General features: G+C 35.2%; 1 protein-coding gene across 6 annotated transcripts; it reads left to right on the top strand.

Annotated features, from left to right (window-relative positions):
• The first annotated feature begins 850 nt into the window (after positions 1 to 850).
• On the top strand, positions 851 to 4,329 carry LOC140864880 (protein S-acyltransferase 11-like). 6 transcript variants are annotated; one of them, XR_012144393.1, is made up of 6 exons: positions 851 to 968; positions 1,587 to 1,812; positions 2,002 to 2,300; positions 2,827 to 3,329; positions 3,462 to 3,532; positions 4,184 to 4,329. XR_012144393.1 is itself a non-coding variant. In XM_073269279.1 (5 exons), the coding sequence occupies exons 1-4, from the start codon at positions 930 to 932 to the stop codon at positions 3,307 to 3,309; spliced, it is 1,047 nt and encodes a 348-aa protein (XP_073125380.1). In that variant the 5' UTR covers positions 851 to 929; the 3' UTR covers positions 3,310 to 3,329; positions 3,462 to 3,727. The 6 variants fall into 6 exon arrangements, 2 of the variants coding, with proteins under 2 accessions (XP_073125380.1, XP_073125379.1); XR_012144394.1 differs by lacking the exon at positions 4,184 to 4,329 and adding an exon at positions 3,643 to 3,727; XR_012144392.1 differs by having other exon boundaries at positions 2,827 to 3,532.
• The last annotated feature ends 10,517 nt before the right edge of the window (positions 4,330 to 14,846 follow it).

Below are 14,846 nucleotides of genomic sequence, written 5' to 3'. Positions count from 1 at the left end.
GCTTATTAACTTCAAGGTTTACGGATTTCTTTCGCACGATGTACACCAAGATTAAAAAAACAAAATAGAAGAGAAAAATTGATGGACTCACTTGAAGAAAGAAGAAGCTTATGCGCCTCAAATTTAGGTACACAACCTAACGGATTACTGGCTAATGGTAAGTGGATATCGTATGCACGATCTCTTCAATTTTGGGGGTTAGAGTTGAAGTTGGTGAAACACGATGTAAAGAGGATGAAGGCAGTAAAATTGTTTATTGTTCCAAAGAAATAAAAAAGGTTATTTGTGGGTTTTCATTAAAAATAAGGTCAATTGGGTAATTTGATATCAATTAGGGAGTGAAAAAATAGAAACACGTTTAGTCAGGAAGTGCAAATATATTTGTTCTGACAGAGGGACTGATGACAAAGTTGAAAAAGGTGTTGGGGATTTTAGGACAATTAGCCCTTAATATAAATTTCAAATATTTAATTTATTAATACGAAAGAAGTTGGTGGATAGGGAGTTAAGAGAAAGATAAATTTGGAAAAGGGTAGTTATAAATAATTTGTCCAAAAAATTATGTATTAAAAAAAAATGCTACATGTACAACCAAATTTGTACAACAATTTTTATGCCACAAAAAATTCAATATAAAATTTTAATTTATCAAATCTCACAATGCATTGAATGCAAAATCTCACGATATCATATCAAAATCTCACGAGATAATAGCAAAATATCACGACATAATTGTTGTAAATATCATTTTACGACATATATTGATTATACTCATAGCATTATTCTAAAAAAATTATTTTTTTATATGCGTCTTCGTATGTGAGCCGTATTATATGGTGTGGTAATTAAAGGAATGACTAGTTGGACTTCACCGTCTATTTTTAACCGACGCGACTGCTTTTGGCGGCAACATCAATCCGACAACTTCCATGGGCCGCAGCTCCGCCGTTGACGCCGTCGTCCCCGAGGTGCTGCTTCCTATATCTGTAAACTTGAGCCCATCGATGTCTATTGCTACTTTCCTTTCATATTTCATTTATCCTCTTACGATTCCGTTTTATCGTAGAATTTAGTTAGGTTTTGAGCAGGGTTAGTCCGATTGTTGATGTTTTCTAAGTAATTGTTTAATTTGGTTGCGAATATTGGAGACAGTACCGAGTCATGTCTCGAGGAATTTGGGATGAAAACGGGTTGACTTACTCCGCACGTTCTGTTTTGGTTTTTCATTGATGGTATAATGTGACTGCTACTAGCTCTTGGTCGTTTTTTCGACTCTCTGTGGCTGTAATGGGGAATAATCACGGTGGTTTTGTGTTGCCGAGTGCAAGGGGTGGCATGATTAATTTGTACTGAATGGATGATGAGGGGCTAGTGAGGCCACTGTAATTGAGTAAAAAGAATCACCATTATCAAGCTCTTTCTGGTTATTTGTTATTACCAATTTACCATGAGGCATGAGCAGTTTTTAGTATATTATTGTTTCGCTCAATGTCAGCTTAAATGGCTCTGTACTGTGAAAAACTATTCAACACACTTATCCAAATGCCCATACATACTCAGTACCTTATTCATATGCTAACATGCAGGAGGATCCGTACTCGACATCTATTGATGTGGATCTTGAGGAAACCTGTTGGGGTTGTGGACTCCATGTTCTTGTCCCACCCCATGCATCTGTATTTAAATGTGGCTGGTGTGGAGCCATAACGAAGCAAATGACAGTGAATTGCAATAACAAATACTTGCGATGGAGAAGATTTCGGGACCGTTGTTTTGTCTGTGTTGTTCTTGTAGTTATGCTTTTATTTATATGTAAGTATCTGATGCCTTGATCCACAATGTTTAAGCTGCTTCTTGCTTCCAAAGTTTCTGCATGAGTTTTCTCTTGTATTAATCTTTTAAAAAAAAGTCCAGATACCACATATTCAAACACTGATGTACAGGAGTGATGGTTTACTTTTGATGGATATTACTGTTATCTTTGTTGTTGCGATGGCGCAGGTGGTGGCCTTTGGGCTGTTTGTCCTGTAGTCTTCTCGATCGGTTACTTCTGTGGTATTTTTCATTTCACTTTAGCATTGATCCTGTCTATATCTACTGTATCTTCATTTTGCCTTGCGGCATTCCGACCTGCCAGCGTCCAACAAATTATAATTTGGGGTAGCTATCCGACGGTTGGGAAAGGTAGATTGGAGAATTACACCTTTTGCCATTACTGCTCAAAACCAAAATCACCCCGGACACACCATTGCCGTTCATGTGGAACTTGTATACTTGACATGGATCATCACTGTCCATTTGTAAGTGTTGAACGCCCCTCTTTCACAGCCTGTATAAAATGGATTGAATTTTTGTTTGATGCAAATTCAATTAGGCAATAACAAAATCATGTTTGCATCGAGATGCGAAGTGAGTAAAACTTCCCGTGCATCAAATATTAGATGGTTTAAGAAATTTTCTACTTGTGCGCATTGAGATTATTAAAGTGCAAAATACGAATACAAACATTTTTTCCTTATTATTGTAAGTCTGGTCCCAATAAGCGAATTGAACAACTGGATAGCGAAGTTTGGTGTATTAAAGGTGTAATAGTAACTTTTCATGCACTAATGCTAGTGCTTTATGTTGTCATAACACAGTAGTGCGGCATTGTCCATGTTATAACCATTTGTTATTTGTAAATGATCTCCCGCAACATCCCATTCTCTCATGTTATGACATAATTAAAAAAACAATGTGACACCTGGGATCTTGCCATAAGATGTGATCTTATTGTATATTTTGTCTCTCAGTTCACACATAATCACTAGGTTCTTTTCTATGCAGATTGGGAACTGTGTTGGTGCATCAAATCACCGATGGTTTATCCTGTTTCTCATTTCAGCGGTCACCAGTACACTTTATGTTACTATCATGACACTGTTTGCTACCATCTATATCTGGCCACCTGTAAATCTCGGAACAGGCAACATATTAAATGGGTTGTCTGGTACAGAGTTTCTTTTCCAAGTGTTAAAAGAGCGTGCTATAGCTATCTTGAGCTCTGCAGTGTTTCTACCAGCTCAAGGACTTGTTCTGGTTTACCTATTTATCTCCAGTGTTTCAGTGGGGATCGGCCTAAGTGTGCTCTTGTGGCAACAGTTGTGTTACATTTATACCGGAGAGACTTACTTGGGTCATCTTCGTGCAGGCAACGAAGGAATGTCAAATAAGGATTGCCAAAATCTTGTAAGATTTTTTGGTAGTCCATTTGCTGCCGCACCATATTTACCTAGTTTTTGGAAATCGAGAAAAATCCATACCAAGTAAAGATTTTGAGGCTTGTAGCGGTAAATGATCATTTTCTGATATTGCAAGAAAATTTTGTCCACGTAATTTCTGCGGTTTTGCATTTAGGTATTAAGTACGTTTACACAGGTAAAAAGAAAAATAATTCTTTGCTAAGTTAGTTCAATTTATAGTCTAGGACTAGGGGTTCTCTGGGCATCTGGAATCGCTGAACCTTGCAGAAGAAGAGAATTCCAGCACAAAGGTTAGAATGGCTCTATAGAGGATGGAAATGTTAAATGCTCTTCTATTCACTTGTACCTTATATCTCAATTGTAAATGGTGCCATACTCTCTTTTCTTTCTTACTTTCTAGCGGATATCTGTGGGAGAGGGATCCTAACCCCCGACCTACGATAGACACGGAATGATTTTCATGCCATTCAGTGTTGAGATTTTGACTTGGGAGTAGTTAGTATTTTCTTGCACACGAGAATTTTGAGGATGGATAACTCATAAACCTTATGTGTTTGTGGTCCTTAACGTAGCTGCAAGATTAAACTAGGTGGATAGTAATCTGTTTGTGCTCGAGTTTTATGACCCTTCCCGATATTTCTGTTAAGATGCATATTTTCGATGTCGTCCAGAAGACAAAAGTATGCAGAGATCAAATCTTTTTGCCCGTTTGCTTTCTGGATATCACAAAAGCATCGCTTGTGTGCTAGTGTCATTCCGTTTGATGTTTTGTGTTCGAGTGCAATAAGGGGAAGGGGAGTTTTAATGTGAAGTTTGGTGGAATCTTGTTTGCAAATGGAATACTTTTCACGCTTGTACAAATTAATCATATCATTGTTTCATGGTAATGTGTATAAATTTCACGTGCTTTGTTTATGTAACCTCTTGGTTTTGCCAAGCAGTGTCCCTCCACAGCACAATATGCAACTCGAACGGCGCACAATCCCAAACTTTGGGACAAGTCTGAACCACATCATATATGTAATATATTCGGGCATATTGCCATTCCTGTAAATCTAATATCTATATCTATATCATCAAATATAAAAGTGTGAACCAATGTCAAATTATAAAAGTGTGAATCAATGTTAAAGTTTTTTCGTTATGTATTTTCAACTTCGTCTTTGGTTTGTACACATTTGATAAATTTTGTGAGGATGTTTTTGTAAAATCAATTATTTTCACGTGCTTTGTTTATGTAACCTCTTGGTTTTGCCAAGCAGTGTCCCTCCACAGCACAATATGCAACTCGAACGGCGCACAATCCCAAACTTTGGGACAAGTCTGAACCACATCATATATGAAATATATTCTGGCATATTGCCATTCCTGTAAATCTAATATCTATATCTATATCTATATCATCAAATATAAAAGTGTGAACCAATGTCAAATTATAAAAGTGTGAATCAATGTTAAAGTTTTTTCGTTGTGTATTTTCAACTTCGTCTTTGGTTTGTGCACATTTGATAAATTCTGTGAGGATTTTTTTGTAAAATCAATTATAATGATTAGGTCAAAATTGACAAAGTATGTGCATATTAGATAATGATTCACTTTTCAAAAAGATTGAAATATCAAAATGCTTTGGTTTTTATTTTTTTAGATAAAGTGAACATATTTTTCTCACAAAAATTTGTAAAAAAAAAATGCAAGAAAAATCTCAAATACTCATCCAGTTTTTTAAAAGATTGAAAAACCAAAATAATTTGGTTTTTATTTCTTGTAGATGAAATGAACAGATTTTTTCAGCAAAAAATATTATGTATTTTAATTTGTGTAAGGACTTATTGAGCTAAAAAATTATATCACGAGTTCATAAATATATAAAAATATCAGATTTGTAAAATGTTATTAATATATATATATATATATATATTAATTAAATTACACACCGGTGTTGAAATAAATCAATTCAAGTGGAGTCATGTTTTAGTTCAAAATAATAAATAAAAAATACACCAACACACTCATTACTTATCCTTATGACTAATAATAAGAAAGTTCAACTAAACACAACGAAGTTCGCAAAATTTGTGTAAGGATCTATTAAGCTAAATAATTAAATCACGAGTTCATATTTATATATTAGAAATGTCATATTTTCAAACGTTATATATATATATATATATATATCAGTGCTTTAAAAAGTGTAGCGTTGCCCTGTAACATTTTTGTCCCATGATAGTGATAAGTACATTTTGTATGCATTAGTTCGTGATATTTTTATGTTTATTTTGTGTGCATTTATATTGTTTTATGTGCTTTTATGTGTTTTAGTACATGCGTGTGTATTTCACTCCTTGGGTGTTAATTTTGTAGGAAAATAGGTTTGTGAAGCATTAATTACGGAGAAGCCTTGGTCAAAAATTAAATTTTAAATTTAGAGAGTTTTAAATCCAATCTCCACCGTTCAAATTCAATTTCAAGATGTTTTAAAGCTTCTGTAAAAATTTCAGGTCAATCCGACGGCTGGAACTCGAAATATGATTTTTGTAAGAAAACTGCGGGCGGGAAAGAAGACATACACGGACCTAGACACGAACCTGGCACGGGGTCCGTGCACATCGCGAAAATTTCAGAATTTGGACAGAAACATGCTCGCTCGAGTGAGAGCTTGTGCTCGCTCGAGTGAGAGCTTGTGCTCGCTCGAGCGAGAAATATGAAAAAGAAATTTCGAGAACAGAAAACTGCTCACTTGAGCGAGACTTGGGCTCGCTCGAGCGAGCCGCGCGATCAAAGTTTTATTTTAGAAAATTCCTTGGCCGAGCAGGATACAATCTTTTTAATACTTGGACATATAAATACTCTTTCAACCATCAGATTAAGGGTTCCAGATTTCAGAATTTCAGACGCAAGGTGGCTACTGCTACCAGGCTTGGGAGAAGAGTTCTTTTTCTTTTGTTTTGTTTTATTTTTACTTTTCATGATTAAAACCTTGTTTGAATTATGAATTTGATTAGTGAGTATTTTTTATTTTTCGATCAAGACCACGTGATTGGGCCAGACAATTTATGTAGAAAACTTGTTTTGTTTATTTGAGATTTTCAGACTTGATTTGAATTTATTGTTTGTCGAACTCATATTTGTCTTGTGAATCTCCTGGTCAGTTATTTGCTTGCATGTTAATTGATTCCAATTCGACAGAGGAGGTTTCGATTTTGATCACTTTGATATAAAATTGTCTTGTGAACTCATATTTTTCCTCGTCATAAAAGCTAAAAACTATAACAATTATTTTATGAGATGATCTTCAATTAACGAAGGAATATATTTACAAGAGTTGGAGATGGATAAACCGGTTATAGTTTTCTGTGACTTAAAAGTACATGTTTTGAAGTTAAATTTTTTATATATAAATCTTTACAAAAATTATTCATCAGTATTACTCATTACTTGTCCTTATGACTAATAATAAGAAAGTTCAACTAAACACAATTGATTCCAATTGTCTTGTGAACTCATATTTTTTCTCGTCATAAAAGCTAAAAACTATAACAATTATTTTATGAGATGGTCTTCAATTAACGAAGGAATATATTTACAAGAGTTGGAGATAGATAAACCGGTTATAGTTTTCTGTGACTTAAAAGTACATGTTTTGAAGTTAAATTTTTTATATATAAATCTTTACAAAAATTATTCATCAGTATTACTCATTACTTGTCCTTATGACTAATAATAAGAAAGTTCAACTAAACACAACGAAGTTCGCAAAATTTGTGTAAGGATCTATTAAGCTAAATAATTAAATCACGAGTTCATATTTATATATTAGAAATGTCATATTTTCAAACGTTATATATATATATATATATATATATATATATATATATATATACATACATACACATATATATATCAGTGCTTTAAAAGGCGTAGCGTTGCCCTGTAACATTTTTGTCCTATGATAGTGATAAGTACATTTTGTATGCATTAGTTCGTGATATTTTTATGTTTATTTTATGTGCATTTATATTTTTTTATGTGCTTTTATGTGTTTTAGTACATGTGTGTGTATTTCACTCCTCGGGTGTTAATTTTGTAGGAAAATAGATTTGTGAAACATTAATTACGGAGCAGCCTTGGTCAAAAATTAAATTTTAATTTTAGAGAGTTTCAAATCCAATCTCCACCGTTCAAATTCAATTTCAAGATGTTTTAAAGCTTCTATAAAAATTTCAGGTCAATCAACGGCTGGAACTTGAGATATGATTTTTGTAAGAAAACTGCGCGCGGGAAAGAAGACATACACGGACCTAGACACGGACCTGGCACGGGGTCCGGGCACATCGCAAAAATTTCAAAATTTGGACAGAAACATGCTCGCTTGAGTGAGAGCTTGTGCTCACTCGAGCGAGAAATATGGAAAAGAAATTTTGGGAACAGAAAACTGCTCGCTTGAGCGAGACTTGGGCTCGCTCGAGCGAGCCGCGCGATCAAAGTTTTATTTTTAGAAAATTCCTTGGCCTAGCAGGATACAATCATTTTAATACTTGGACATATAAATACCCTTTCAACCAACAGATTAACGGTTCCAGATTTCAGAATTTCAGACGCAAGGCGGCTACTGCTACCAGGCTTGGGAGAAGATTTCTTTTTCTTTTCTTTTGTTTTATTTTTACTTTTCATGATTAAAACCTTGTTTGAATTATGAATTTGATTAGTGAGTAGTTTTTCTTCTTCGATCAAGACCACGTGATTGAGCCAGACAATTTATGTAGAAAACTTGTTTTGTTTATTTGAGATTTTCAGACTTGATTTGAATTTATTGTTTGTCGAACTCATATTTGTCTTGTGAATCTCCTGGCCAGTTATTTGCTTGCATGTTAATTGATTCCAATTTGACAGAGGAGGTTTCGATTTTGATCACTTTGATATTCAACATAGTGTAAAACTGACTAGAAATAGAATTCGGTTTCATTATGCGGTTTGGGTGTAAACTGAATTTTCACAGTTATTCATGCATTCAAATTTGATTAGAATTACGAAAGATTAGTTCATCAATATTTGAATAGGTTTGATTGTTCTAGAAATAGTCCTTCGAACAAATTAGAAAAATTCCCGTGAATTAAGATTAAGTCTGATGTCTTAGATCGACTGCTTGTTACATACATTGTCTGGTACCTACGTGAGTCCTTGATCGAAATTTTTCCATATTTGAATTAATCCAAATTTTCCAGCTGCGTTTTAATTAATTTGATTTTAATTGCAATTTTAATTATTAGTCTAAAATCTGAAGTCCTTCTTTTTTATTAGTCTAGATTAAGTTGAAATAAATATATTTTGGTATTCATATTTTTACAGTCCCTGTGGGTTCGACATCTGGACCTTTGTCCACTATATTATAATTTGACCTGGTGTGCTTGCCAGTTGATCTTTAATCATACCGATTTTTCCGGTCAAGTTTTTGGCGCCGTTGCTGGGGACTGTTTTGATATCAGAATTTTTATTTCGCTTGAGATTAGACTGTTTTTTTTATTTTATTAAAAATTCTGAATTTTCTTCAGTTCTTTGTGATTTTCAGGTACTAGCTTGTTGTGCATGCATAAAATTCGATCTAAGGAGCTTCTACCACTCTATTTGGAGATCGAACGCATGCTCAGCAAGATCCGAAAACCAAGGAAGAATCTTAATCTAGTACTTGAAACAAAATCTGAATCAGAAGAAGACATGGCGGACAACCGTACTGTTTGGGATATTATCCGTCTGCCAACCGAAGGCTATAGATCTAGCATAGTTCACCCCGCTATTGAGGCGAACAATTTTGAGCTGAAACCCTCTACTATTCAACTGATTCAATTGCAAGCTAGATTTGGGGGCACATCCTTGGAAGACCCCTACGCTCATCTGGAGCGATTTCTATCAATCTGTGACACGTTCAAGGTGAATGGGGTAACATCTGATGCAGTGCGACTGCGGTTATTCCCATTCTCTCTACAAGGGGAAGCTACGGAGTGGTTAGATGATCTGCATGCTGGTTCCATTACTACATGGGATCAACTTATTCAGACTTTTATGAACAAGTATTTCCCTCCTACGAAGATGGCGAAGTTGTTCTCAGACATTATATCTTTCAAGCAGAAGGAGGGAGAATCTCTACATGCGGCGTGGACCAAATTTAAAAAGATGTTGAGGATGTGTCCTCAGCATAATCTCACACAAAGCCAGCAAACCCAGACGTTCTATAATGGAGCAGATCCTTCAGTGCGTTCTATGCTAGATGCTGCTGCTAATGGATGCTTATTCAGGAAGACGCCAGCTGAAGCCTGGGAGATCATTGGCAACATGGCAGAGAGTAACATTGGGTTTCCGGATGTAAAGAGAGAGAAGAAGGCTGGAGTTTTAGAGGTCGATGCTTTAATGGCCCTGAATGCTAAGATTGACGCGCTGACACACCAAGTGAGACTCATGAAAACAGCGCTGGTAAATCAAGCACAAGGGAATATGTGACAAGACCAGCAGTTGTTTGAAGTTGAGGCTGTGAATTTTATGGGCAATCAAGGAAGGCAGACATACAACTCAAACAACTACAGTCAGAACTGGCAGGCAAAGCAAGAGGAGAAAAAGCCGAGTTTTGAGAAGATCATGATGAAGTACGTGGCGAGTACTGAGGCTCGCTTGCAGAATCAGGAGAGCATGCTGCAGAAGCTGGAAATTCAGATGGGCCAGATTGCAACCCAATTGTCCACACGTCCTGTTGGAGTTTTGCCGAGCAACACTGAACCAAATCCCAAGGCGTGAATGAAATTATGGTAGTGACGAGATCACAATCTAAACAGTCTGAGAAGCAACCGAAAGAAGAGAAAACTATGGAGGGGCCGAAAATTTCAGAGAAGAAGGAGGAGGTGCATGCTGGAAATTCTTCCACGGCAGATAAGAAAGGTAAGACTTCGAAATTTGAAGTTAATGAGAATGTTGATATTTCTACTTTACCTTTCCCCCATAGAGCTAAGCAACTATTGTTTGAATCTCAATTTAAAAAGTTTCTTGAAATTTTCAAGAAACTGCATATTAACATTCCTTTTGCAGATGCATTAGCTCAGATGCCGAGATATGCAAAGTTTTTGAAAGACTTGCTGAAAATAAGAAGAAATTGAATGATCTTACGCAGGTTACAATGAATGAGGAGTGCTCGGCGGTGTTGCAAAAGAAGATTCCAATAAAATCTCAAGATCCAGAGAGTTTTTCTATACCCTGTAAAATTGGAAGTCTGTCTTTTGACAATGTTTTATGTGATCTAGGATCGAGTATAAATTTAATGCCATATTCTATTGCTCGAAAATTAGGCATAGAAAATATTGAACCTACTGCTATCTCTCTCAAATTTGCTGATGGTTCTATTAAATATCCAAGAGGGATAGTGGAGAATATCCTAGTAAAGATAGATAATTTAATTTATCCTGTAGACTTTGTTATTCTTGACATGGAGGAGGATTCAGAGGTTCCCCTGATTTTAGGACGTCCTTTTCTTGCTGCTAGTAGGGCATTAATTGATGTTGAGAGAGGAGAGTTGGTACTGAGGCTGAATGATGAACAAGTAGTTTTTACCATGCTTAAGTCGGCTACTGAGAGCCCAATTTTAAAATCTTGTTTTGCTATTCGTTTGATTGATGTGATTGATGTTGTTGGTGATGCATGTCAGCAGGTGTAGTTGTCTGCAGGAATTGGTCCAATGCACAATGTCTTTAATGTTGTAGCATGCAAGTGCGGGACTGACCTGAGTTTTTCACAGACGGTGGATAAACCACCTTGAATTTCGCCACTCAAGAGAGGAGTATAGTCGGGCTATAGACTATAATTTTAGCGCTGACTGGGAGGCAAACCAGTGTTTTTGCTTTTATTTGTTTTAGTTTTCGGTTTTTGTTTTGTTTTTACTTAATTTTTGTGTTTTTCCCATGCCAGTTGGTCGTGCCCGCCGATTTATCTAGACTGCTGATACCGTCCCAACGGATACTGTCAAAACGGAAGAGGATGAATCGAAAACCAGGGGAGCGTTATTTTCGTTTTCATGGTGTTTTTGTTTGTTTGCAATCTGTTCATTGTTCTGGAGCATTGAGGGCAATGCTTTGGATAAGTATGGGGGGGGGGGGGGGGAGTATTGCATTATCTATGTGTTTGTGTTGCATCTGTCATGTTTCGTGTTTTTTTTCATATTGTTTGCATACAGTTTGTGTTTGTTGTTGTTTGCATTGTTATGAGTAGGATGAGTCATAATAGTCAATGATGATGAAGTTTATTTGAAAAAATGGATTTTTGAAAAATTTTTGCTCTTGACTGGACATGAGAAACTGTAGGTTGAACCGTGATTATTTTTAAGCACTAATGTTAGACCAGTGAATTGTAGCGAAAGATTTGATGAAGTTTCTGTTTGTTTGACCATTGCACGACAATAGGTGCTTTGTGGATCTTAATTGTGTTCTATGAATTTTGATGAGGCTCTAGTAAGACACTTATGATCTTGGGCGCACCTAAAAAAAAAAAATTATTCAATTCCATCCGGGCTTTGAAAGGATTAAAATCCTATAAAAAATTAAATTTAAGGCTAAGTATGCGGATTAAATGGGATTGATGCTCCATTCGGGCTATAGACGAGGGGATTAGAAAGAAAAAATAGAATGATTTTTCGTATCCTAGCCAGTTATAGCTAAGTCAGCGGGTAATTATTGGGGCTAAAGCAATACCGGGTGCAAAATCCGGAGGTGTGTAATTCATTATCTCAAGGGAGGTGGGTATGTCTAGAGGTCGTTGGAAGGAATGGGCACTTGAAAAGTGAAACTTGCACTAAATTGTCATAGGTTGCTAAGCAGATTTGAGACGAATTCGGTCTAAGTTGCATGAAACTAGAATGACATTTCACATACACATGTTCACGTTAAATCGAAAGTGTATTATGAAAAGTTGAGAGCATGTCTGTGTTTTTGGTTTTGTGATTGAACTTCTCGGAGGCTTTGCACATTCATGAATCGTCCTTACTTATGTTTTTGTTTGCATTTTGTTTTTGCATGTCTTGCTCGAGGGCGAGCAAGAGTTAAGTACGAGGGTGTTGATAAGTACATTTTGTATGCATTAGTTCGTGATATTTTTATGTTTATTTTGTGTGCATTTATATTTTTTATGTGTTTTTATGTGTTTTAGTACATGTGTGTGTATTTCACTCCTCGGGTGTTAATTTTGTAGGAAAATAGATTTGTGAAGCATTAATTACGGAGCAGCCTTGGTCAAAAATTCAAATTTAATTTTAGAGAGTTCCAAATCCGATCTTCATCGTTCAAATTTAAGTTCAAGATGTTTTGAAGCTGCTGTCAAAATTTCAGGTCAATCCGACGGTTGGAACTTGAGATATGATTTTTGTAAGAAAATTGCGCGCGGGAAAGAAGACATACACCGACCTCGACACGGACCTGGCATGGGGTTTGTGCACATCGCGAAAATTTCAAAATTTGGGCAGAAACATGCTCGCTCGAGCGAGAGCTTGTGCTCACTCGAGCGAGAAATACGGAAAAGAAATTTCGGGAACAGAAAACTGCTCGCTCGAGCGAGCCGCGCGATCAAAGTTTTATTTTTAGAAAATTCCTTGGCCGAGCAGGATACAATTTTTTTAATATTTGGACATATAAATATCCTTTCAACCATCAGATTAAGGGTTCCAGATTTCAGAATTTCAGACGCAAGGCGGCTACTGCTACCAGGCTTGGGAGAAGATTTCTTCTTTTTTTCTTTTGTTTTATTTTTACTTTTCATGATTAAAACCTTGTTTGAATTATGAATTTGATTAGTGAGTAGTTTTTCTTCTTCGATCAAGGCCACGTGATTGGGCCAGACAATTTATGTAGAAAACTTGTTTTGTTTATTGAGATTTTCAGACTTGATTTGAATTTATTGTTTGTCGAACTCATATTTGTCTTGTGAATCTCCTGGCCAGTTATTTGCTTGCATGCTAATTGATTTCAATTCGACATAGGAGGTTTCGATTTTGATCACTTTGATATTCAACATAGTGTAAAACTGACTAAAAATAGAATTCAGTTTCATTATGCGGTTTGGGTGTAAATTGAATTTCACAGTTATTCATGCATTCAAATTTGATTATAATTACGAAAGATTAGTTCATCAATATTTGAATAGGTTTGGTTGTTCTAGAAATAGTCATTCGAACAAATTAGGAAAATTCCCGTGAATTAAGATTAAGTCTGATGTCTTAGATCGACTGCTTGTTACATAAATTGTCTGGTACCTACGTGAGTCCTTGATCGAACTTTTCCCATATTTGAATTAATACAAATTTTCCAGCTGCGTTTTAATTAATTTGATTTTAATTGCAATTTTAATTATTAGTCTAAAATCTGAAGTCCTTCTTTTTGATTAGTCTAGATTAAGTAGAAATAAATATATTTTGGTATTCATATTTTTACAGTCCCTGTGGGTTCGACATCTGGACCTTTGTCCACTATATTATAATTTGACCTGGTGCGCTTGCCAGTTGATTTTTAATCATACCGATTTTGCCGGTCAGATAGCGTAGCGTAAATAACGCAATGCATTGCGTAAGCTATTCGTGCACATTAATTATTTTAATAAAAAAAATAAAAATATACTTATATAAGTAAATAAGTGAGATAATTAAATAAAAAAATCATAAGAATTTAAAAAATCTTACAACTAAATTAACATAATCTATCCAACTCTACGTCACTATCTTCATCAAGACTATATAAGCATTGTTTGGTTTGATATATTATTAATATATGTATAACTTATCCCAATCAATTTCGCCTTATTTTCGTCATATTATTTATCTATTTATTAATTAATAATTTTACATCAATTAAATCAAATAAATTATAATCTATCCATCAAATCAAATAATGTACTAACTATTTTTTCTTATTTATTTTTAATTTACATTATATTACTTATCCATTGATTACTTATCTTATCACTAAAACCAAACGGTGTCTATATGGATGGAAATTTTATACTATCAAAGTTTGTTGAAGCCACTACAGTCTAGACAATGAATTTCAGGATCAATATAGTTTTCTTCCTCATCAATAAAACTCAATCCTACGTATTTTTGTGGACAGAAAAGCCTTCCTTACCTTAGACCCTCTTACTGCTCTTCCTTGAAATCATCTAGAGTTCATCTTCACCTCTGAAATCAGCTCTAGAAAGTTTCGATTCTGAATCGACTCTAAGTTTTATTCACGTGAGGAATTTTGAATTGGCTCTAGGGCTTGGAATCGATTTGTACGTATAAGTTGTAGGTCAATTAAAGAATTTGGGGCCTTTTTTATTTTGGCCCAAAAAGCGTGCGCTATTCATAGAAAAGCATAATAGCGCACGCTATTTGGGCCAAGGCGTGCTTCTCTGTCAAATAGCGTGCGATATTTGTGCAAACTGCAATAGATTGAGCGCTATGTAGCGCTGGGCATAAAAATTGCGCTATAGTGCACCATGTATATATATATATATATATATATATATATATATATATATATATATATTTGAATTAAATAACACATCGGTGTTGAAATAAATCAATTCAAATGAAATCAAATTGTA

Source organism: Henckelia pumila, chromosome 4, assembly GCF_033568475.1.
Source record: "Henckelia pumila isolate YLH828 chromosome 4, ASM3356847v2, whole genome shotgun sequence".
In the NCBI taxonomy this organism is placed as follows: domain Eukaryota; kingdom Viridiplantae; phylum Streptophyta; class Magnoliopsida; order Lamiales; family Gesneriaceae; genus Henckelia; species Henckelia pumila.
Note: the sequence above shows the minus strand (reverse complement) of the source record. Positions and strands in the feature narration are given on the sequence as shown.